Source organism: Protopterus annectens, chromosome 2.part0 (genome assembly GCF_019279795.1).
Source record: "Protopterus annectens isolate FY-2018-M chromosome 2.part0, PAN1.0, whole genome shotgun sequence".
NCBI classification, from domain to species: domain Eukaryota; kingdom Metazoa; phylum Chordata; order Ceratodontiformes; family Protopteridae; genus Protopterus; species Protopterus annectens.
Window position 1 is genome coordinate 1,410,281,371 of NC_056728.1, and position 25,888 is coordinate 1,410,307,258.

Here is a 25,888-nt window from a genome sequence, read left to right on the forward strand (position 1 = left end):
CAGGTTTTAATATAAGAGATGGATTCCAGTAATTTGGAGAAAAATAATATGCACTCTGCAGTGTGCAAATATTCCTTCGTGCCTTTTTTTTTTAAGTTAAATGACAAATGCCTGAAAACAAACATTAAGCAGCTATTCAGATGAGCTGATAAAAACTGCATAAATCAGATGCAAAAGCTGCACAATGAGTCTTCTCAAGAATGGTTTTCCAAAAACGTTAGAAGTCAGGAGACACAGATACTTCTCCTGACAAAACTGTTGCAGAAAGGAAAAGTATTAAAAACTGAAAATACCAGAGTATTTGTGGAAAATTACTCACCCTGTACCAGGCAGAAAAGACAAGTACATGCCTACAATTGGAAGAGGCCAAGAGGCAGGTGTGAAAGTCATGCTGCTATAGCCAGTTACTTTTACTTTCTCCTGCATCACCAAACACATTGCTGAATGCAGAACATGCTAAGGAGGACATAAAAGTTTAGCCAACAGACAGCAAGTCAACAGGAAGATGGGGACTTTGCTTCTCATTCTTCTGACAAACTACACACAGAATTTGCCAATGAATCCTTTTCCACAGTTACAAAGGAATGTGCCAGACATAAGAGCCCAGGCGCTAACCAGAAAATTTAAAAGTTTATTGGACCTGAATCAGAGTCCAATGCTGTAAGGCCAAGATGAGAAAGACCACCAAGAATAATGTGCAGAACCAACCACCCCTTTTAACTTGGAATGAATACACAAAATTACAGTATGTACATTTTCAGTAAGTGAAGTTAACCTGTCCAGACAGACGTAGCTGCCCCAAACTGAAGATTACACCCACAGGTACCAAATCTAAAATTAAGGTTACAGCTTGTATTCCCCACTTAGACTTACATCTGTTCTTTCGTCATCTCTATGCCCCCCAGATGTGAAAAACAACTTGCGTGCTTTCAGTTAACATTAACCTTTAGCCCCAAGAAAAGACACTTGTTACCTTCAAATCTGCTGGGAAGGCTACGATTTCCTATTTACTTCATACACATTTCAAACAAACATTTCACTGCCACTTGTAATATTAAATGTTACACTTCTCTCAGCACAGAGTGTGCAGAACTCTCAACATTGCTTACTTGTACTTATAGACAGCCTCATCTCAGACTGTTTAGCATAGTTGAGAGGGCAGAGGAGCACTACAACAGACTGCAATGTACAGTTGACAGCATCGGGATGAGACACACTGCGGGGCTATTATCAAGCCAATATCTGGAAGTGTACTGTCATAAACGGGACTACAACTGACAGTATGTCCACGTACACTACTTCAACTTTCTCCAGTCTTTTCCCTCGTATCTGTTCCTCAGTGTTTTTTTCTCTTTTCTGGTAAAGCATTATAGACTGCAATCACTAAACAATAACCACGACTTTTAGATTTACTGACTTTCTTAGCAGGCAACACTAATATTTAAAATCTGTTCTTGATGGGTCAGTCTCTAATCCTTGAGCTAACATGTCAGAACGTCATCTGACTGCATTGCAATGTTTTCATAACAGCAAACTAAAATTACACTCCTACACCATTACTTGTTCAATCCTTTCACTCCAAGCAAACATTCAAGATGTAAGCAGTCACACAAGAAGCTGTAATTGGGCAAGTGTACGTTTATTACACATACACAGAGTTCATGAATCAAAGTAGTTACAGTGTAAAAAGAAGGAAACTATTGTAACAGAAGCATTATATGAGCTATGTTCGAGCAAGATCCTCAGTTCCTTGACTGTGTTTATTATCTGGCTGTGAGTAAACTCAGTTCACACGCTGTTCAATTTATTAGTGGCTACATTTTTTAATGTTGCTTTTTTTTACAGACAAGTGTTATGTACTTAGTTGGTACAACAGTTTGTCTGGTACCTACTGCAGATCAGAAAGGCTATAAGCAGTTTCATGCAGTACATGGCCTCTCACAGCCTTCGTCTGTCTACTGTGCGGCTCTGACAAAGTCACTTCCCCAGAATGTGCTCTGGGGCTGCTCCTGAAAAGGGACACCTGGGACCAGTGGGGTGTCCCAGGCTATTAGCAAATGCACTGTATGTACCATTTGAATTCCTGTACCCTTCACATAGCCGCCAATTAGTACTTTGGCATATGCTATTTGACTATGAATCCCAGCACTTCTCTTGTAGTTTGATTGTTAAATTTAGTGAAAATCCATTTGAGTAGTAGAGCTAAAGTAGTTTAAAAATTTAGCAACCTAATTCTGTTTTTAATACAAGTGTTTTGTTTAAAAAAAAGAGTGTTTTAATTTAAGATTTTACAGCAGAAAGCTTAAATCCAAATCTGTATGACAATTGTAAAGAAACAGAATGCACATTGAAAGGTTTGAACAGTGTTTCATGGTAATATGGGAGACATGCCCAAGTTAAGGGATACTGGTATGGCTGGTGGGGGGTCTGGTTCATTACCCTGCATAGGGCTCCAACTGAGCACACTCTAGAGTCTGTTGATGCTGGGGGTGTATGCTGCAACACAGCATTTTCAGCCATTCAGTTATTTTAGGCCTGTACTGAGTGATATTAGATAGGATAGCTATTTAGCTATTCTTGAGGACAAGGAGTTCAAAAATATGTAGGTGTTCTCCAAGCATGCAAGTCCCCCATATCCAAAACAGTATGTTGTACACTGCAAAATTTTTGCATTACTTGTGGGTTGAACAAAAGCTGCAACACTGACAACCATTTTAAATGTTGCTATACTCACCACATTAAAAGAATACCGTTACATATGCTGCACTGTAGTACCCTCTTCACAGCCTCCAGTAACTGAAGGGGTTAACATGTGTTAGGGTTCAGTGTAGTCTGCATTATTTGAAGCAATGATCAGAACACAGCCAGACCTTCAGCATCCATTATGAAGCCATTGTTGCATATTACTAAGATACAATCTTCTCTACAAGATTAGATTTTTAAATGTTTTCTGCATTTAAATATGGGAATTGGCAAGTGACAGTTTTAGTACACTGTGCTAATAAGATGCTTTGTATGTGAAGGGTGCAGGGTTTGAAATCTTTCTATCAACTACCTCCAGTGTGACCCTCAGCAAGTCACTTATCCAGACAGGAATTCGGGCTAGGATCCTTTGTGGTCTCCTGTACTGCATGCCTAGTATCTTTATACGAGCCTATGGTTGGTTTTGCCAACCATTCTTTTATTGCACAGATGATCAACTTCAGGAAGTGTTAAGGTAATACAGGCATCACAACTTTTTAAATACAACATAAGCCATTTATTCTTTAAGGGCATCTGGCAATGCATTTGCGGATGAAGCACTGAAATGCAAAATTGCTGGCAAACAGCAACATATCTATTACCAATAGCTCTTATGCAAAATAATTCACAGGATACTAAATCTTTATACATATTTAACGTAGTTGAGACAAAGCTGCAAATAAAGTACATGTAATTTCTTCATATAACAATGAATGTACAAAGGCGAAAGCTGCCAGTGAATGCTACCTCTGAATTAAAGTACCTTGAGCTATCATTCACACCGTGTATGTGAATGAATCCAGTATACTTCACTATAGCTACTGTGTGCTTATAGAAAACAAACCTGAAATGCTGCTTTGGTCACTACACTTTTTGACAGAGACATCTAAGGAGGATGCAGTCTAAAAATGTAGCTGTAATTGTTGGACTCCGGGTATGTTACATAAAAAATAACTGACCCCACTGAGCTAATTTATCAGCCTTTGCAGGATTAGCGTGTATTTGTGTAACAAACTGGAATGCTTTATTCTGGCCATTTTTATCACAAACATATAATGTTAACACAGTCAAAGTGGCTGTAACTCGTATATGGATACTGGTGGATTACGGCTGCAGCAGTGTGGCCTTTTATGGTTGAAATGATCCAAAAATGGACATTTTTGTCACTATTGGTTGATAACGCCTGCCTCACCTATTACTGCGAAAATGATTAAAACAGCAAATTTAAAAAAATCATACCAACAAATGTTGCACTATTTAAACAAGAAATTAAAAAAAAAAAATCAGGAAGGTGAACTCAAAAGAATTCATGCATGGTCCTAAAATGTGTTTGGGTGGTAGTCAGCTTGAAAACAGCCTGGAAACCAAGGTACTGTTGAATTATTTAGTTTTGACCAATTTTGCAAAACAGATGCATCTGCTGTGATTAGAAGACCAGATAGATGAGGTATGTGTATATTATAATGTGAACCAAAGCGGAGTCAAAGGGAGATGAATTTGAAGGTTTAACCATGTTAATTTGTTCAAGATGAGGCATTGATGTGTTACTTAGTTTTACCGCATATTTGGCCACATTTTTAAATTTATTTACGGAGAAAGTCCGACTGGGTAGAAGCCCTTTCTCCCAGTCTCCGCTGAAAGAAACACTCCTAATGAATACCAACACAAATTTAGATAATGCCCCCCCCCCCCCCCAAACAGTTTCAGACTACAATATTCACAAACATTTAACAGATGACGGTTTCTACATCATGACCCGGAGGTCCAAAGCCTAAGTTACAGAATGCAGGTTAACAGCAAAAACACAATTTTGACATTTGTAGTGAGAACAAAATCTTGAAATTTATGGAGAAGGAATCCATGCTTAATTCTGTAGAGACAAATCTTATGTAAACTAGTAACACAGTTTCTTGTAAGACGAGACAAGAATAGTCCCTTGCTTATGGTTTAAGTGATTTTACTTGACTCCGCAATGGTTAGTATTTAGTTTGGCAGAGGAAAGTGACTTAAAAGGCTTGGACAAGCTATGGAAAAAGTATTAGGATACAGACAATCTCACAGTGTTTAGTAAGTTTAGGAAGAGTAGTCTCAAGTTCAGCCAGGAGTGTAGGAGGTGCTCTAGCAGCATCTTACAGGATTTGCTGTTAGTGATCTATTTTAGAGACAGGGGAAGCTGTTCCATAGCCTAGTAACAGGACAGCATTACACAGAATCATCTATGGCATTACTGGATTTTGTAGGTAATGGAAGTCTAACTGTGAAGCAAAGTGTACAATCTGGGAAATAGGTATGGCTGAAGTATATAATTTAGTGAAGGGCATCTTTTGGGATGTGGATTAGTGTGTGGGTATGCACGCACAGTGGCTAGTTGTGGGAATGTCAGGTAACAAGCTAGCCTTTAACAGGTGTAGAAACAATGATGCTACTATTTTTGCCTTTGGGTGATAAACAAGGCTGTGTCTAAAGAATCCTAGGCAGAAATTGTGTCGAGATAAGCAACTGGTTGATAATCAAATGATAAATTTCAAAATCCAGGACTACAAATGATCTGAAATTTGTATCAAACAAATTATGTTCCTGGTTTGTGGAGGTGTTGTGGATGTATGGGCATAATGTTCTGTACTGAACCCGTTGATAAGAATTGCAATGAAACATATTACCTGTACCTTTTAAGTACTCCCTGGAAGAATGTTGAGTGCAAAGGTAGTTGGTTTAACTAGAGTCTTTGACACAGTTAACACTTGGGTACAGTATGCAGTGTAAGCAGAAATATTCCATATGCAACTATTGATCTACACGCGGGAGGTTATACTGGGTGGCCAACGACGATGAGTGCCTATAGTCATTTGTCTTTGATACCTACTAATCCATTTCATGTAATGTTTATTATGTCCTACAATTGTTTAAAATGATCTAATCAACAAAAATCCAACTTACAATAGTTTCTTTTACCCATGTACAACTTTCTTTGCAGAGCTGATAAGAGTTTTGCATTTCCGCAGGTTAGGAAGAGTGCTATGCTTTTTCCAAGTCCTACTGAAGAACCCAAGTGTTATGCAAAGTTCAAAAGCCAAGATAACATACCCACCTCAGTGGCATACAGTAACATAGCCCTGACTATGACCTAAAAGATCAGCACTCAATTAAAAACAGCAGGGTGGTACTCACAGACTCCCCAATGCTAGGTTTAGGAACTGGTAAACATGGTCACCAAATCGGCACCATACAAGTACAGGACTCCAGGAAATGAGCACAGCCAACTGTGTGCCCGTGAAAATGTGTAAGCCAGTAGGCATGATTTGTCTGCCCCAACAACAGCGACACTCTTACTAAATGAGCACCCAGGACAGCACTAGAGCATAAGCAGGAAAGGCCCTAATGCCTGTCAAAATGATGATTGTGTGATCAGCACTTGCCTCTCTGAGAAGGAATGGTCCAAGAAAGGATCTCAATGTGAGAGAAACCCAGTGGAACAACAGATCAAAAGCAGATTGCACAGACAAACACACACACTGAAGTGGACCATGAATTCTACATTCCTTCGTGAAAATAACCAAGATACACACAAACCACTTTCCCCAATTACCCTAATGTACCAGTAAATGTAGGTTAAACGTCTGAATGATCAAAATAGTTGGGATCATGAGTGGACTTCTGCAGAAACCAAAGACAAATATATATATATATATATATAGATATATATATATATATATATATATATATATATATATATATATATATATATATATATATATATATATATATATATATAACCCACAAGGTCCAAACAGAGGATAACTTTTACAAGGGGTTGAACAACATAATACTTGCAAGAAGGAGAACATATGCTAATAATTTGGGGGGGGGGGGGGGTTGAGTAGAACAACCTTCCTGAAAAAGCATTAAGCTTTAAAAAAACTAAAAGAATGCATTCTGAAAGCGGCACAACGGCATGAGAGAAGAGGAAGCTGCGTATTCACCTGAATAAGCAACTTATCTTATTATGTAACTAGACTTTCTGTGGAATGATAACTACACCACATGTGCATCTGTAGACCTACACCACACATGCATCTCAGCTCTTTGTGAAGAACTGGTGAGGGGGGGAGGGATCTCATGGCAACAACTGAAGGAAAACAAAATAAAAGTGGAAAAAAGTTTACAAGGCTTGTAAAAGAAGAGGACAAACCACTCACTCTTCACTTGGAAAAAGGTCTGGGACAGTAACAGTGGTACCAGAATCCTCACTTTAAAAAGGCAAAATAAATAATCCACAAGAGGCACAACAATTTAACAAGAAAGATTGTTGTGAAGGGCTTCTAGATCGTCATCCAAGAATGCCAAAATACACCTTTTTAAAGGAGCTCTACAGTCTGCAAGCACCAGGAGCAGAGTTAAATAATCATCAATCCACCTATTTACCAAGACAGGGACCATTTTCAGAGAACAACCAAAGGGAAAAAGCACCGATATTATACAATGGATTGCATAATTAAACAGAATAATAAAAATAAATTCATAAGTGTTGCATTTCTACTAAATAAAAAAACTTTGGAGAACTTACTTCACAACTAGAATAAAAATCTATGCATAATTTATATCTACTATGTAACACAATACAATTTAGATTACAGAACTACTAGCTGATGCATGTTGTAATAGCATATACAGTACAAATGATCAAGAACTCCGATAGTAGTCCAAAAAATAAAAAATTTAAGTACAAAAGCTGGGACAGTGAACATAAGAGAAGACTACAGATGTCGACAGTATAATTAATGTACCCCCCTCCAAACACAAAGTTGACGGGGTTAATTCCATTAAGCGGGTAGCCTCTTCCCCTGGGAACAGGCTTTCTTAGCATCCAAATCCAAGCTAACTCAAATCTCCAAGACACAAAACTAAAGCGTTTCACCTCTAAATGATTCAAAAACAAAAACACTCTTTCCACATTCCTTCATCTAATAGAACACAAGTGTACCGTATTGCACAAACTAAACTCCTGGAATTATTACTTAATATGACTGCGGTGGTGGTGCTGCGGTAGCGTTGTCGCCTCACAGTTAGACGTTGCCCGTTCGATTCTCAGTTAGAGCGTCTTCTGTGTGGTGACATGCGTGAACGGGCGTTCCTTCGTTGAAGGTTGTGCGTTAGGCCCGGCAAGCCAGCACGTAAAACTCTACTGCCAATCATTAGCGGACCGGAGTTCCGCTGTGGCGACCCCTAACCGGGAAAAGCCGAAAGACACAAACATTCTCAAACAACCATCACCTGCTCCAAGCCATATAAATATACACAATATTAGGCTCACTATACAGTGTTAAACTTTTTTTTTACAGAATTCTCAAAATCAATAGCTAAAACATTTACTTTCATCCCTCCTTTATGCTACTTATCACCTACATTTAATAATCTCAACTACACCCTTAAAACCAAGGTGATACATGTGCTACAATAAAGTTGTCAAATTTGCTACAAATACACTTCAAAAAAACATCACCGTAGAGCCCATAAAACATTTAAAACCAGATGGAACTTGCACACTATGTCAACCACACTAACTATATCCCATAAACTAATATACTACCCAGAAAAGTAAGTCCATTGCTAAAAAGTGCACTCCATATGCTTCTGGTTGTGCAAAACAACTCTCCTCCTTCACAAAATTGTATAACTCAGCCAGTGACTCATAATCCTGCACTGCAAAAGTCAAGAAATCTGCTACCCCCCCCCCCCCAAACTAAGACAGACAAGATACATAGTTTTCATAACATCTACTTAACTGGCTTTACTCTTGCACTGAACAAAAAATCTCGACTTCAGGTTGCACTGAAGCTTTCCATCTTATCTCTACTCGTGTTTCATTACATCTTATTATCCTCTGTTAAACTCAAACTGCCATTTCAGTCTACAATCTCTTATCACCTTCAATACTTTGCAAATATGTAAAGGATTTAGAACTTTTTGAGTTGTACAGTGATTTATAAAAGAACAAACCTCCTGCACGGTAACAATTGCAAGGCTCAGGAAACAACTACAATCAAGAACCAGAAAAATGAGAGCCAGCAAACGGTGACTGAATAAAGTAAATGTATTAATTGAGCAAAATCACAGCATATTGTAACAAACACAAACCGGTTTCGGCTGGCAAAGCACAGCCTTCTTCAGTGTACAAAAAATCATGGAATACAATCGCTGTATATATACAGAAAACAGACATCCTATTGGCTAAGTCCTAAAGGTGTTCATTAAGTCCTGGGGGGGGGAACAACCCACCCAGTCTAATAATCCATTTCGTTTCTTTTGTATTTAGTATGGAATGCCATTCAGATTTGTTTGTCCTATTCCCTAGAATCATATCAATAACAATAAAGTTAAACTTACATGTTGAATGTACTAATGTATGTTTATAAAGAGCATTGTGTATCCTCTTTTGTTAAACTACTTAAACATCAAGTACTTTGCAGTCGCGTGTCTACATATGGATTGTTCATTTGTCTTTCATCAGTTTTTTTCTGGGTCGGATTGTGAACGCTCCTAGAAGGTTACAAGAGTGATACGGGGATTTCATTATTTGAATCTCAACGCTTGGAAATATTTACTTGTGCATTACGGCATACATTTTCTATTTTTCACAGACAGTCATCATGTTTTTGACTTTGGGACTCTCTTTATACCATGGAACTCATTGAGCGTGGTTGATGTCCACACAGCCTGTTCCGTTTACTTTTTTGTAAGCGTAGATTTATTACATTTTGGACTTTCTAGATTTGGACTGGGTTAGGGTCAAATATACATTTTTTGATCTCTATGTTCGATGCCATATGTGTCTACTATATAAGCATTATTTTTATAATATTTGGAGGTACTAAGGGCTTACAAATTTGTCATCAAGTCTATTTTTCAACATCGAACCACTGTTTGGTATGTTTTCTTTTTTTACTAGACTGCCATGATGAGGGTTTATCAGTGTATACATGGTATTATGATTGCAGGTGACAATTCTTTCTAATATGTTCCTGAATATTGATACTATTTCTATGCAAAGCTTGCTATTGGAAATGATTTTTGCATATATGCTTTTTTGAACATAACTATTGATTCTGGTTATTGGATAGCCTGCTTTTTCAACAGAACATACAGTGTTCATATTATTGTCATTTAATAACCTTGACTATTAGATATGGTTCTTTTTGACCAACTGAACAATTTGGTCATTCCAATAACTTTGTAACATTTGTACTTATGCTATATTTACATGTTCAATGTCATTTTCACTTAAGCAAGTATAAATCATATGTATATTTATTTCTATGTATATGCATTGGGATTCCTGCCACATGGCTCATATCTACATGTTATTCATCATAATATGTTACATCTTTTCTATTTTTAGAGGGTATGATTAGTCCCTATTGATTACATACCATTCTTTCTATATGCTTATATGGACATAGGTCACAGTGACATTTCCCTGGGGCTGGCACATCCAGTTTGAAAGATTATTATCTCAACCTAATAGGTCTTGACTGTTGGGATATTACAGCAGATTGTTATATTATTTTTCAATTGTTATATACTATAACTTCATTGCTTATTGTCCAGCTCTGCTTTTGTTTTTTCTTGGTCCCTTTATTTCCATGGTTTACAACCAAGTCTAACATGGCATCATCTTATAAGATTTGGCCAATATTGAATATTTTTTTTCTGGTTTGTTCAGTGTCACTCAAATACTTTTGGAGGTGCTCCATCCTCTGGTTTGTTGGACCTTTGTTGATATAGTCTATGTCATTTGGAAACCATATATCTTTTTTGTATAAAGCAACCAGGACTTTTTCTAGTGCTCCATATCCACATTATTTGGTTATTTGGACGCAGGCTTGTCTTTTGACATTGTTTACTGTTATGGTCCACATAACATTTAAATTTATTATTCTTTGAGTTAACTGACGTGGTTGCTTTTGGGCCATTATTGTCGGTTTATTAGCAATTTTGCTTTTCTCAGATTATTGACCATTATTTTGTCACAATATGGATTTTTCCAGCTTCATTCGGGGGCTGGCTGCTGACAGAGAGGACCTTGGGGTCTTTGGACTCGGATCCTCTCAAGGGAACACTGGGGGGTCCGATTTGGTTGGTTCAGAATCCATTTGTGGATCACTTTTTGACAATTTAAACAAGCATCTTAGATCACTTAGATCTAACATCTGGCATAGTAAATTATTTAAAGCTTATCAGACTGCAGGTATAACCCCAAGGGGATTGCGTATACGTACCATTCCCCATGTCACTAATGCGGATGATGAACTTAACTTACAATGGAACAAAATACAACAAGACGCAACCATGGCATTTGTTGTTGAGCTATTTAAGTTCCATAATAGGGCCATTGATAAAGAATTAGAAGAAATCAATATTCTGGTCAACAAACTAGAGGTTTATCAGGAGGAACCATTTTTTAAGAAATCATTAAATAATGTGGCTTCTGATTTACGTAAGCTTGACACTGAACTTAAATCCAGAAAAACCAAAAAGTTTACCAGGGACCAGGAAGATTACAAAAGGGGCAATCCATTTTCCTCTAGTTCCAAACATGTTAGGTTTTCCCCTATTCCATTTAAACCTACTAACAAAAGGAAACGACCAAGATCAATCTTAAAAAGGCATGAGATTGAGACTACATCCTCTTTTGAGGATACCTCATCATGCACAGACAATGAAGCCACAACAGTCTCAGGGTCACCTACCCCAAAAAGAACACCAAGGTTAACCCCTTTAGGCCTAAAACCAGGCGGGGTGGACGCAAACACCGCAGAAATAGAGAACATTCAGGGCCTTCTGAACATTGCTTTTGCGAAGACAACATCATATCATAATGTTTTGAATTTATCAGCATTTGAACTTTCTCAGACTCAAATAAGAATGTTAAATAAAGGCCTCACGTTCATCCCAGGCTTTACTGTGTCAGAGGAATCATTTGCTCAGGATGTTGTTAATTTTTGTCGTTTGTTGAACTTAGTTGTTTTTTGGCAATACTGACTCTACTTATGATCATGATAGATTTATATATCACAGATCCAATTTTTCTCCACCAATGCATCAAATGGTACTACAGTTTCAGAATAGTGTACTTAAGGACTTGCACTTTTTGGGTTCAGATATTCCACTAAAACATAATAATTTATCTTTTGATGAAAAACAAGCCATTCTTGAACTTCAAAATAACAGGGAAATTGTTATCATTACAGCTGACAAAGGTGGTGCTGTGGTTGTATTAAATTGGGCTGATTATGACAATGAAGCCATGCGACAACTTAATGACCAAAGATATTATTCGCATATGGTTATTGACCCAACCAACATGTTCAGCAAACAAATTGAGGGGTACTTGCGACAGGCAAGGGATGAGGCTATCATAACCAATGAGATCATGAATCAACTTTTGGTTCATGATCCTATTAACCAATACATATATTTTCTGCCAAAAATTCACAAAGATCTTTCTCATCCACCAGGTAGGCCAATTGTATCTGGTAGAGAATACATTACAGAACCCCTTTCATTATTTCTGACCAAGCATCTCAAGCCCTTGTTATCTAACATTCGATCACATCTACAGGATACAACAAACTTCTTACAGATTGTTTCTGACACACAGCTTGAGCCGGGTTGGTTTCTATGTTCTTTGGACGCAAGTGCTTTATATACTAACATTCCACACCAAGATGGGCTTAATGCATTAGCCTATTGGCTTGAAGTCTCAAACTTATATAGTTCTGACTTCAATACCTTCTTGGTGGGTTTAGCACAATATGTTCTCAAGAGTAACGTTTTTTACTACAAAGAACAATGTTTTTGGCAAACCAAAGGGACAGCTATGGGGGCTTCTTTTGCCCCTATATATGCTGATCTCTTTATGGCTTTTGTTGAGAATCATATTTATGATAAGGAAAGAAACATTTTTTTGTCAGAGATTGATATATGGAGACGTTATCTTGATGATGTTTGGTTGGTATGGAGGGGGGATGAAGGCTCTCTAATGGAATTTGTAACTTACTTAAACAACAATGCTTGGGGTCTGCATTTCACCATTAGTTATGATAGGGAGACCATTACATTCTTGGATGTATTAATCCAGAGGGCCCCTGATCACACCTTATCCACTGAGATATATAGGAAGTTTCCGGAATATAATTCCATCTTGCATGCCTCTAGTTACCATCCACCTCACATAGCACGCAATATTCCTAAGTCACAATTTATACGTGCTAAACGTATTTGCTCAGATGAGACTACTTATTTGAAACACAAATCTGACATAACTACCAGATTTAAATCTCGTGGGTATAGAAGTGGTGATGTAACTATGGCCAGCAACAAGGTTGGTTATATGAAGAGAATGGATTTACTTACATATCAGACACATGCTAACAAATCTTGTCAACCTCTAAGATTTACGACTACATTTGCTCGCAATTCCAATCGCCTTATTCAAAGTGTACGGAGGCATTGGAACATCTTACAATGTGATATGGATATCAACAGCATTATTCCTGACAATTGTCTTTTTTCTTATAGGAAAGGGAAGAATCTCAATTCTTTTTTCAACCATTACAAACATAGGGACAACAATGTACATGATTTGGTACAAACAACAATGACAGGTGAACCACTACATGGTTGTTTTCCATGTGGACATTGCAATAACTGCAAATATATCAATAAGTCCAAACAATTTTCTAGCCGTAATTGTCCACAAGTTTTTGATTTGAGATTTTTCGCAAATTGTTCTAGTGATTGGAGCATTTATTTGGGTCTTGTAATTGTAGTTCATTTTATGTTGGACAAACGTCCAGACCTCTCAGAATACGTATTTCTGAGCACATCAGTAACATTAAACAAAAGGGGATACACAATGCTCTTTATAAACATACATTAGTACATTCAACATGTAAGTTTAACTTTATTGTTATTGATATGATTCTAGGGAATAGGGCAAACAAATCTGAATGGCATTCCATACTAAATACAAAAGAAAAGAAATGGATTATTAGACTGGGTGGATTGTTCCCCCCCAGGACTTAATGAACACCTTTAGGACTTAGCCAATAGGATGTCTGTTTTCTGTATATATACAGCGATTGTATTCCATGATTTTTTGTACACTGAAGAAGGCTGTGCTTTGCCAGCCGAAACCGGTTTGTGTTTGTTACAATATGCTGTGATTTTGCTCAATTAATACATTTACTTTATTCAGTCACCGTTTGCTGGCTCTCATTTTTCCGGTTCCTGATTGTACAGTGATTTGTCAATGTCTTACAGTGTTATTCTATGTATAAACGTCCAATTTCCTGCATTTTGTATTTATTGTAGAGTTTTTCTCTCCAAGTCTCCACTGAAAATGGGTCAAATCCAAGTTAGAATTAAATAGACAAGAAGCCTCACAAGACTGTATTTACGTGGGTTAAAAGAAATTTGATTATAGCAACAGAAAAAGTACCTCACTCAAAAATGCAATGGGATCTTTTAGATCTATACGAGATACCACCACATCAGGGAAAATGAAAGCCTTGGTTTAATGCCTCATCTGATGGGTGGCTCACTTAATAGTGTACCTCTTCCTAATGCTGGATTGTAGGGTTAGTGGTTAGTAACTTTAAATTAATCCAATTATCTGGGGAAGGAACAGAACTCACACCCTCCCGAACTTCCAGCACAAAGGGTGAGTGAGTACCCACTAAGAGTGGGTGTGCCTGGGCACTGCATCTAATTACATACATTTATACAGGAGAAAGCTGTGTATATATAGATATAAAAAGTAGGTAGTGCAACAGAACTAAATAGAAAGAGAAGATTAAGGTGAAGGGAATGTACAAATTAAAAGTACAACAAAGGCAAAAATCAGTGGGACTCGGTGGTCAGAGGTACTGTAGAGTAGATTACAAAGGTAACAGTAAAAACTGGAATTTTACATAACCCTAAATCAAAAATGACATGTCCCGATCAGTGACATTTTCAGTGCTTTCGTAAAAATTGTGATTTTCCTTTAAGTTACAAGGATATTCTAAGTCATGACCAGAACCTGACAACAGCTACTGCCTCGCTGTTTTCAGATTCAATTTATTTGATTAATTCAAAGGTTCTTGCCTTATGCAACATGTGGAGATGCAGCGGATATGCAAATTGTTTGTTTCTTTCGGCTTTTCCCGGTTAGGGGTCGCCACAGCGGAACTCCGGTCCGCTAATGATTGGCAGTTGATTTTTACGTACTGGCTTGCCAGGCCTGACGCACAACCTTCAACTAAGGTACGCCCATTCACGCATGTCTCCACGCAGAAGACGCTCTAGCTGAGAATCGAACCAGACAGCGTCTTACTGTGAGGCGACAACGCTACCGCAGCACCACCACCGCGGACTATTTCAGTTCAAAACAAAATTTAACATTGGCTTGTACACAAAAAATGTATCAGACATTTGGAAACAAGTTTAGCAACTGTTTTTAATAAAGGTTCTTAGTTGTTAATCTAACTGCTGTGTGGCTTGTTTAAGAGTGAAGAGATATTCAACAGACTGTTAGTAGCTACAAGCAGGCTGCTAGCCTGGTCCACCAGGAATGGCTTTACTAAGACCACTTTACCGCATTTTAAGTGAGAACTGAACAATACTTCAAAATAAGGGGTCTTGATCCAAAGGAGAGACAAGCTCAAATTCATCTTATGAGAAGTAACCTATTTTTTACCAATTCTAACAGTAATGATGTTGACACGTCCACCTAACATACCCTTTTCTGTCTTTGTGTAAAATATTGTGCATTTCAATGTTAAGGCTCAATTTTTTTCATCCAATTTTAAAATACCCTGAATCCCACTTGGCCTTTTCAAATATATTAAAGTACTACAGCCATGTTTGCCAACCTCTCATCTGTACTACACAGTTTAGCAACTATTTTTCATCTGCCAAAACCACACAGACTGCTTGGCATCAGCATAATAATATAAAATCTGAATGGTAAAACTGAGAATATTATAAATTATATATTTTGCTGTCTAAAACTTCACTTGCTCAATATCCAATCAACACCAAAATTTGAAGTTCAGAATTGAGCCTTTACACAAGAAATTAAATCACTTCTTGTGCTATTCGGACCCAACCACCACAACCCCAAAAACTCCCCTTCTGTCATACAGTAATTAACATATGCTGCCCTGTAACTAAAAATGTAAGTTATAGTAAATAAGGAAAAAAACATGTGAAGTAATACACAATCCTACTACACATTCAGAAGTTAATTTGTCTGCTATTAGTGCAAACCATACATCCTCTCCAACAACCACACAATAGATATAAGTTTGTAAAAAACACATTTTAAATAGTGTAAAACACTTAACTCGACAAGTCCATGTTGTAGTCTTGTTGACTATTCTATTACAGAGCAATGAATGACCATGCTTGCTACAGGCTAAGCAAGCTACTGTAAGAATGCAACTATGCCACATACCACAGTCCATTAGGTTTATAGGTGTTTACTAGGCCAACAAGAACAAGGGCCTTTTTAAGCCTAGCCATGCACCCCAAATCTCTAACAAGTTCTGGTACCTATAAGTGTAAGCAGGGGCTTGGGAGATGAATTACAGACTGCCTCTGTCCATTACAGACAGGTGCCAAACCAGGGATGAATTTCCTTTTCCCCATCCAATTGTCCAAGCTGCACTTGAATTAGGTTACGGAGGAACTCTACTTTACATAGATGGGGAGCCTGTTCCAGAGACTGGGTAGTCTCCGGGATACACAACTCTCTCTCCAGCAGGTCCTATTCATATCACAAGCAAGTTTAAGTCTTTAGAACAGGTAATTCTGGTGCTATTTGTTTTGTAACTAAGGTTCCTATTTATAAATCAAAGACGCAATCCTTTGAATGCGTCTTGATCGAACTTAAAAGCACGAAATAGCATACAAGCTATTTGCTATTTTTTTCCCTGGGAAAGAAATCACTTGGCCGCCTCTGTTACTTTGCCGTTTTTGTCACTGTAGTGCGATCTCAGAGTTGGTATATTTAAGTAGGGGGTGAAGCCCCCCCCACTAAGTAATGTTTTGAAGTATTTTTATTTTTTTTTGTGCAATAGGAGTTTTTCTCCCTGGGAAAAAAATTGCTGTGCTGAGTGCTCGGGATTGTAAGCTTTCGCTTACATGGGGTCAATAAATCAGCGTTCGCCTTTTTAAGCATTCACGGATTTAAAAATAGACCCTGTAACTATGCAGGAGGTCCATCAGAGAGGGTTATGACAATGCCTTGTGTGCCAGGCATCTCCCTTCAACAGCCTGTAGGAGATAGAATACATGACAGGGCCTTGAGTGGTCTGTATAGGACATTTTACTTATGCCCTGTATTCTTTGTGAGAACATCTACGGAAGTTCCATTTGTTGTACATGCCTGGTTAGGTAGAAACCAAAGGGGTTATTGTACTCAATGACAGGTCTGATAAATGCCAAACAGTAGAACAATGACTTCCTTGGACCCAGATGCCATGCCTTTGTTTATAAGATGTGCTACATAGAATGAATATTAACATCCTAAAAGCAGCATACTTGCTACAAATCACACTAAGTGTCCTTGACTTTACTTTAAATTTTTGCCCTGTCTGTAAAATTTTGACATTCTGGTAACAAGACCTTACAGTCAAAGGAAATATGGTAGAGTTCCCCATACTATGCAACGTTTAGAAAATGCATGTTGATATCTGTTAGTACAAGATTTAAAAATCATCCTCAATTTGGGCCTGTATTCCCATTATTTTGGCTTTGTCACAAAATGCTGGGCAAAGTTAAGAAGCATCCTGTGAACCTATGGAAAAAGGAAAGTGGACAAGGAGTAAGCAAAACACTTTTATAAAGGTGGTCATCCGTAAGGAGGACACTCGTAAGCAATCCCTACAACGTGTTTTACTTCATAGTATTCAGATCTTTAAATGTCAAAGCAGTTTGGTAATGAAGCTGTTAATAGTGATTCAGTGACCTAAACAGCACTGTTCAAGGCCATGTTCATTAGCCAACCATATTTTAAAGTCTCAAAGCCAAACACTAACTTTCATATCTGCTTTGGCTCCCTAGTTCTAGTCATGACAGGAAACAGGCCTCTGACCCCGGTCACTGTTAAAAATCCACCCAAGTTTAGCACCCATGTCTCTCAAAGATTGAGCTTGGTCATTCACTTGTTGCCACTATCAGTACCAAAACAGCTTTCAAAAACTCAGTCCTTCACTGCAGTCGAATCCTGGCTAAAAAAATGCCAAACTCTTTAACCCAAAGACTACTAAAATTAGCACTCTTACACCCTACAAACATCCCCGGTCACCAATCATTCCAACATCTTTGCATCTGACAACACTGTCATAGCAATAGTGCAGTAAACCAAACTTCTAGGAGTAATCACTGACAAAAACTTTACTTAACCACCAGATACAGCAAAATATAAAGAAAAAACTCATCAAAAACTGGGACTCACAGAAACCAACTTTTTTTTCCTCCCTTCTTTACTGTGCCCCTATCCTCACAAACTTAAAAACTTCTGCCCTAAACAAGAAGGAACAGTGCTACAACAAAGTAGCCAAGTTTACCACAAACATCACTGTAAAGCGTTACTATAACTCAGCTCGCTTGAACTTCTCCTCAACAAACTTGCTTTTATTCAGCTATCCACATTGCACAACTTTATTTTCATGCCTACTGCCAGCCCTGCCCTAGCTAACTTAGTTACATCTTAAATGCCCAATAGATTCCTACGATCAGAAGACAAAAATCTATTAGCCATCTAAAACACCACAACCAAAAAGGTCGTTCTCTGTGTTCACATTCTGCCTCTAAACTAAGGAACTCACTACTTCTTGCTACAAGGTCTATGCCTGGCCTAAAACCCACTTTAAAGCCTGTTGAAAAAGCAACTCAAAAATACACGTCTCTGCTCCTGTATACATCCAGCCTAATGCTCACCCCTCTCTCTCTTCTTCCCCTGTCGCATCTCACTCCTTTTCACAGTTTACAAGAACCTAATGTCTTTCATGACTCTGCCATTTATATACCCATACCTTTAATCTACTGCTCAGTCTGTAATGCTTCTACTCTTAATTTTCTCGCTGTCTCCATCACTGACTCTTCTATTTTAACTGAAACCAACATTTTTCATGTACAACTGTCATACACTGTACTACCTACATACTATTTTTGTACACTATCTACTCAGGCTACATACATGTTGCTAGAATGACAAATTATGTCTATAATAATACAACTTTATAGAATTGTTTAGATGTGTAGTATATCTTGTAACCTAGCTTATGTTCCACCAACTTATTTTTGTATAGTATTCCTCACATCATTTGTATTGCTTTTGGGTTGTAGTGCATTTGTATTGCACTGTATGTGGAGCTTTCCTCCTTGGGCCTCCACTACAAATGGGTTCTGCAGACCCAGTCGAACCACCCCAGTAAACAAATGTCAAAATATCCTTGCTCTGCCTGCCTCTGGGTTACTTGTGCCAAAAATACAAAAGCTAAATACTACCACAGGAATGTAATTCTATGCTTCATAAAATCTTAATTCAAAAGCCTAGGAAGTACCCATGACCCTAAAAATGAACAAATTTTTATTTAAAAAACTTCCACGCAAATCCCATGGACACCGCCAACACCCCCCCAAGCCTCATTTGCACTTTGTTAAAATTCAGTAAAAAAATGTGCCTTTGGAAATTCAATCACAAAACAGCAATCTGCAACCAACTGACAAGACATTTAACTCTAAAAACTTTGGTTAGCTTTTGCTCAAGAGAAAAAACTGGTACAAGATATAAAAGACCTAAATTATTTGTCTCCCATATTCTGCCAAAATATTGTAATTAAGAAACTTACACCCAATTTAAAACTCCATAATACCATCCACATTCTTAATCTTACATGCATAATTCCTCTCATTCTAACATACAACGATGCATTTAACGAGTCCCATAAAAAAATTGTTACAAAATTATGCATTTTCCCAGCTTTGTGACATGTGCAACATTTTTTTCCTAACAATAAATTTTGCAAATGTTTATTGCCGTTTTACATATACAGTGCCGTTTACACAGACATTTAATCAAACTAAAGTGGGAAATGGGTACATTGATGCAAAAAAAAAAAAAAAAAAAACTTGCTGTTTGTTCTATACTGCAGATGAAATATCACTCAAGGTTCTCCGGTTCGATTCTCAGCTGGAGTGCCTTCTGTGTGAAGTCTGCATGTCCTTCCTGTGGTGCCGCGAGTTTCCTCCGGGTGCTCCGGTTTCCTCCCACATTCCAAAGACATGCAGTAGGTGACACTAAATTTGATGGGTCTACGGTTAAAAGTAACTGAGGTCTCACACACCCAAAGACTTATTTTCTGGTAGAAAACATTTCAGTGACTTTGAAACACTCAAACAAGTATATCCGATTTGGTAAAATGCACATTAGCTGAAGAAAATGTTTCACAACTGTAACTTCCGTGTACAAATTTTAATCAAAAGTAGGATTCTTCAAGGGCTAAAGCTGCCAAGGCACTTCCAATCTAAACTATTTAATTTTATTGTACATTTGTTAACCGGGATAGCCTGACTGGACACAGGTCCATTTTCAGCGGAGGCCCGGGGAGAAAAGCTCCACATGTGGATAGTTACATAAGAGTTAAACAGTGGCAGTTTTATACAGTCACATATAGATACCAGTACAGAATTATAGGATTACATGCATACTTGGAATACTTACATACTTAAACTTAACATTGTAGTTTTCTTGTTTGAACTTAGACATTTTTAGTGGTACAAGGCTGAAAAAGGTAGCATGTCATTCAGTAGTACAATACATATGAGAATGAGACTAAGTCTGAAACATTGACTTTTTTACAATATTTTACTATTGCCCCTGCCTCCTTCCTACTTAATCTGTGGCCACCTCTAGTATAAGAGTCTCCTTATTCTGATACACTTACCCTATCCTCCTCCTATAGACATATTCCTACAACTATATCTCTCCCTGCTATCTCCTGCAGCTTTATCCCACTACTTTACTTCTACCCCTAGAGCTAAATTTGCTCACCAAAACTGGTAAATACTACCTAATCCTTCTACTCCTACAGCTATACTTGCTCAACAAAACTTGTAAATATTACACAATCCTTCTACTCCCATAGCTATACCTACTCAACAAAACTTGTAAATATTGAGCACTAATTTCTATAATACTGTCACTCAAAGCGCTACCACTGTTTCTCCTTCTCAACCTTAACCATCTTTTAGGAATCTCTAATACTGCTGTACTATGCAAATGTAATAACCATAACTTAATGTAAAAAAAAAAAAAAAATGTATTCAATTTCAGTATGAATTGTACTCTCTCATACTGTCCTGTATTGCTTGAAATCGTATTTCTGCAAACTGTTTAATGCTTTCTAAATTCCTGATTGTGTTGAAATCCTGTATATAATATTTTTTATGGATTTTCAGAGCTTTTCTCCCCGGGCCTCCACTGAAAATGGGCCATATTGACCCAGTGAACTTCCCCGGTAATCAAACGAATAAATAAATAAGTTACATATAGCCAAGTAGTGGAGAGAGGGGTAAGCTGGTTACATATAGTACTGAAGAGGAAGAAAACACATTAGTACCAGAAATGCATTGCGACTGCAGCCCACAACAAATATTTATTTACATTTGCAAAAAAAGCCGTAACAAGTATCAAATGTGTATTACCAAGGACAGTTTACAGACAGAATCCTTTTACAAAAACAAAACACCGGGGGAGAAGGCGCAGCGCACATTTGCTAGTAATTATGCCTATAAATATATATAGAAACCAAGTCTATGCTACCACTTTTCAGTTGTGACATAACTAAGAACTTTTACTGACATTTCGAATAACGGGGAAAATGCAATACAGGCCTCAGTATCAACTAGAACACTTGCAAACATCGCTGTCAAACAAACGTCCATTCAAAAATAAACTTTGGACCGACCAAAATGCCACTGAAAAGCACAACAAAAGCATCACCGACACACACACCGTTCATTTGTGCAAATGAACAGTGATAACTCAATCAAGAGCCTCCCATTCAACAACTGACAGTAAGCCACATTACACCACTGAAGTTTTTTTTAGTCAGATACAAAATTCAGGAATAAGTGCCGCAATTTATATCCCAAAGCAAAATATTCCCCTTCAACTTAAAGTTTCTCTGCAATCGGTCTTTCAAAATGCAAATGTACTCAGGATAAACAAGAGTTATACAACAAATCAGTTAACACAAAAAATACTTCATGAAAACCAAAAGAGCCAGGCAAAACTGTTCTACTGCAAACTCCAAGCAGCAATCATGATAGCCTCTTGACACACTGTCAGTAGGCCGTCTTCACTAGCAAAGTGAATACAAGTATGTAGCCAAAACACATTTGTACACAAAACAATATACCACAGCCCTCTCCCACATAAAAGCCATTTGTTCTACAGCATAGACTGTAAACATCAAATTAAAGCAGCAGCATACATACAATACTCACTACAACACATTAACCGGTTGCCTAATAACATACTACGGATATATTTATCTTCTCTGCTTGATCAACTCTACCCGGCTTCATGTACAGTTTTGTCCAACTGACACTTAGAACAAACTTTGTCAAAGTAATGTCACCCCCAAAACAATGTGTTTACCACTGCTTATAAGGGGTATGTCTAATAATAACACCAATACTGACAAACTATCCCATTTGGCGGATCAAGAACCTAAGTCGCTCCATCTCACTTACCAGAATCCTCTTAAAAAGAGCATTCTCTTTAGGTGGCAAAGTGACTGATGGCATCTTCGTAATATCTTGTGTTTAATCCACTTCCCGGTGTTCAACGCATTGGACAAGAAAATAAAAAAGGACCCAATAACAGCAAACCCTAAAACACACTTCGTTTCTAGCTTTCACGTGGTGACTCCGGAGACCAAACTCCTTCTAGCCAAAATGGCTGTCTAGCTTCTCCTCCGGGTCAAACGATGTACTGCGCTTGCGCACCGACCCCTAGATAGTAACCTGGGAAACAGGTGGAGTTCGCTGAGGCTGGACGAATGTATCGCTGAGTCGGCTCTTTCAATGATTTTTTTTTTTAGTTGTTGGGAAAGTGTAAGAAAAAGTTAAGATATGGTTTAGTATTCCCTGTAGACAGTGAAATACCCCGTAAAATGAACCATTGCTGGGTTGCAAATAATGGCAATAAAGAATTACTTTGTGTGTGTGTGGGTATATATATATATATATATATATATATATATATATATATATACACGTGTGTGCGTTTATATATATGTGTGTGTGCGTTTGTGCGCGCGTGTATGTATATATATGTGTGTGTGTATATATATATATATATATATATATATATATATATATATAAACGCGCGCACGCACGCACACTCACATGTATGCAGTAGGTTGATTGGACACTAACCTGGCCATAGGTGTAATTGTGTGGAGTGGAAGACCAGCCATGCGGCATGCTTGCGCAGTGGTAGCTACACGGCGGTGTAAACATTGTTTCTAGATTGTCACTTTTGAAGTGAAACCCTGACACCCTGTGCAAAAATGGTTGTGGATGGATGTGTATTATGTGTGTGTGTGTGTGTATACACACACACACTTTGAGTGTGTGTGTGCGTGTGTTTAACTGTCTGCGAGTGCCCGTGAGTTCATGTAGCCAGTGTTTGCAAGTGTGTGCATGTTACTGTACAGAAGTGCACGTGTATATGCGAACGTGTGTGAGTACGCGTGAGTGCGTGTATGCGATTGTACGAATACCTGCATATGACTGTACCCAGTACATGAGTATATGTGTGTGCCCGAGTGCGAGTGTGCGGTAGTGCCCGTATACAACTGTGTGAATAGGTGTGTAATTGTATACAACTAACTGTGGATAGGGTTGCCACATTTTCAAATGCCCAAAGTGGGACATTTTTGGTACAAACGTCAGATTTTGCAGGCCAAAACATATCCACGGTCAGTATAAAAGACATAACTTCACTTTTTTGCCTAAATAAAAGCTTATTCTTGTAGCATTTTAGTGTCTTATTCTGTTTCTTGTAACATTTAGGTGTTTCTGATACAGAATAACTGTTTTATGCAATTATTACATAAAATATAGGAAATAATTTTGGCCGAAAATCTCAGGACATTTGCCATTTTTACAATTTTTTTTCCAGGACACAACTCCCCAAAGAGGGACTGTCCCTAGCAAAGTGGGACAGGTGGTAAGCCTAACTGTGGATGAGTGCATGTGTATATGTGAGTGTGAGCCTGTTTGCAAGTGTGTGTGAATAGGTGTGGGCATGCATGAGTGTGTACAATAAAAAAAAAAAAATTAAAAGCTAGCAGAATCAGACGCCTATGTAAAGGAAGTTGCTCCAGAGAACATTTATTTAAATAAAAAAAAATAGTTACTCATTTTATTGCAATATTCCTTTATTAGTTAAAAGAAAAGCTGGCAATGTAAAATTCAGCAAACATTACTCAACAAATGCATTTATTTTGTCTTTGTTTACCAGAAAAGTTCGACTGAGTCATACCCATTTTCAGCAGAGGCCAGGGGAGAAAAGCTCCATTTGCTTACATTGCATTATACTAAGTTCCAGTTAAACACAGAATAGTTACATTTCTATTTACATTTATACATAAACAATAGTTGCATTTATACAGTCTAAGATTTTGCAGGGGTAGAAGTTAGTAAAGAGATAGCTCTCGTGCAATTTAGTGGATTGTACAGGCATCAGTTATGTATAGAAATTTTGTCATTTCAGTGAGAGGTTGAGAGTATGTATTTGGAGAGTATTGTATTGTGAACACAAAGTCTTAAACTTGTGATTAGCATGTGCAGGACCGGATCTGTGTTAGATTATCAAAATTCCAAAGCTTCGACATTTATAAGGCCAAGACCATAGGATCGAAGTTTTTGGAACTTTGAACATTAAAAAAATAAAAAAAAAATAAAATAAAATATCTATTTTTAAGGTTTTTGCAGGGGGCAAGCCTTTCTGCACCCCCCTGCTAATTAAATATACCAAATCTGAGAACGCACTACATTCCAGAAAAGGGTACATTTCCCATTCCATGCTGTACTGCGATCTCCATTCAAAGCTTTGATCATATGGTCCTGACCATATGACTTTCAAAGTTTTGAACCTTTGATAATTTGATAGGGACCCGCAGGACCAGGACTGGTTAAGATGTTTAAGAAGTGGTTTAAAACTATTACATTTGTCAGAGAGTTTTGTGTGGGGATATTATTCCAGAGTTTAGAAATATACTGGGAGGAGATAGAGAGTCTCCTACAACACTATTTCGCTTATTTGTAAGTAATAAGAATTTGTTAATAGAATGGAGGTCCCTTGCTATACAGTAGGTCAGTAATAAGTTTTGTAGTGCAGGGCATTTTTCTAGATGATGAATGAGTTTTTGTGCTGTAGATAGTTGTGAGTATGTTAGGTAGTTGTGCAGTTCAAGCCAGTTTAATTGCTTTAAGCCTTAACAATGGTAGGTCCTGTGAAGGAGATTGGTGGCAAATTTAGCTATTTTATTGTAGCAGGAGGTATTTCTCTGCAAATTTATCCTATCAGGAAACCAGGTCTTTTTTATTGTGAAACAGCAACTTCAAGTGATTATAATATACCAGTGTATGGGAGGTGTGGTGATTTTTACCACAAAGAAACAATATTTTGGAGTGTTTAGTGCTGCTCAGGCAACACACTTTTATCTGAGTAATTGTCAATAAATATTTTGCTATATCTCAAACATCATTACTCATAAGCCTTAGCTAGTAGACGTTACTCACGTGGTTTGTTTTCTTTTATATAAATGTAAATTTGCCTATGTCTTAAGTGATAATTCAATTAAGGTGTTTGCCACCACAGCAGGCTGGTAATTCGCCTCAGATCCAGGTGAGGGACTCTGCTGTGGCCAAACTGGTTCCTCAGACCACTCTCCTTTTTCACCTAGATCCTTCTGTGTGGCAAATGCAGCCACTATGGACTGGGGGTTAGTGATGTCCTATGTAGCTATTGGGCTCCCCTTAGTGGGCAAGGAATAACCACTTTTGTTGGTGTTGCAA

General features: G+C 37.8%; 1 protein-coding gene across 1 annotated transcript in view; it reads right to left on the bottom strand.

The window, feature by feature from the left end:
- The window catches only part of NAA15 (N-alpha-acetyltransferase 15, NatA auxiliary subunit), a 2,782,393-nt gene extending 2,759,565 nt beyond the window's left edge, over positions 1-22,828 (bottom strand). Inside the window, exon 1 of the mRNA XM_044060403.1 lies at positions 22,552-22,828. Coding sequence (XP_043916338.1) covers positions 22,552-22,605 — 54 coding nt within the window. The 5' untranslated portion in view covers positions 22,606-22,828. The remainder of the gene's footprint in view (positions 1-22,551) is intronic.
- Positions 22,829-25,888: the final 3,060 nt, after the last annotated feature.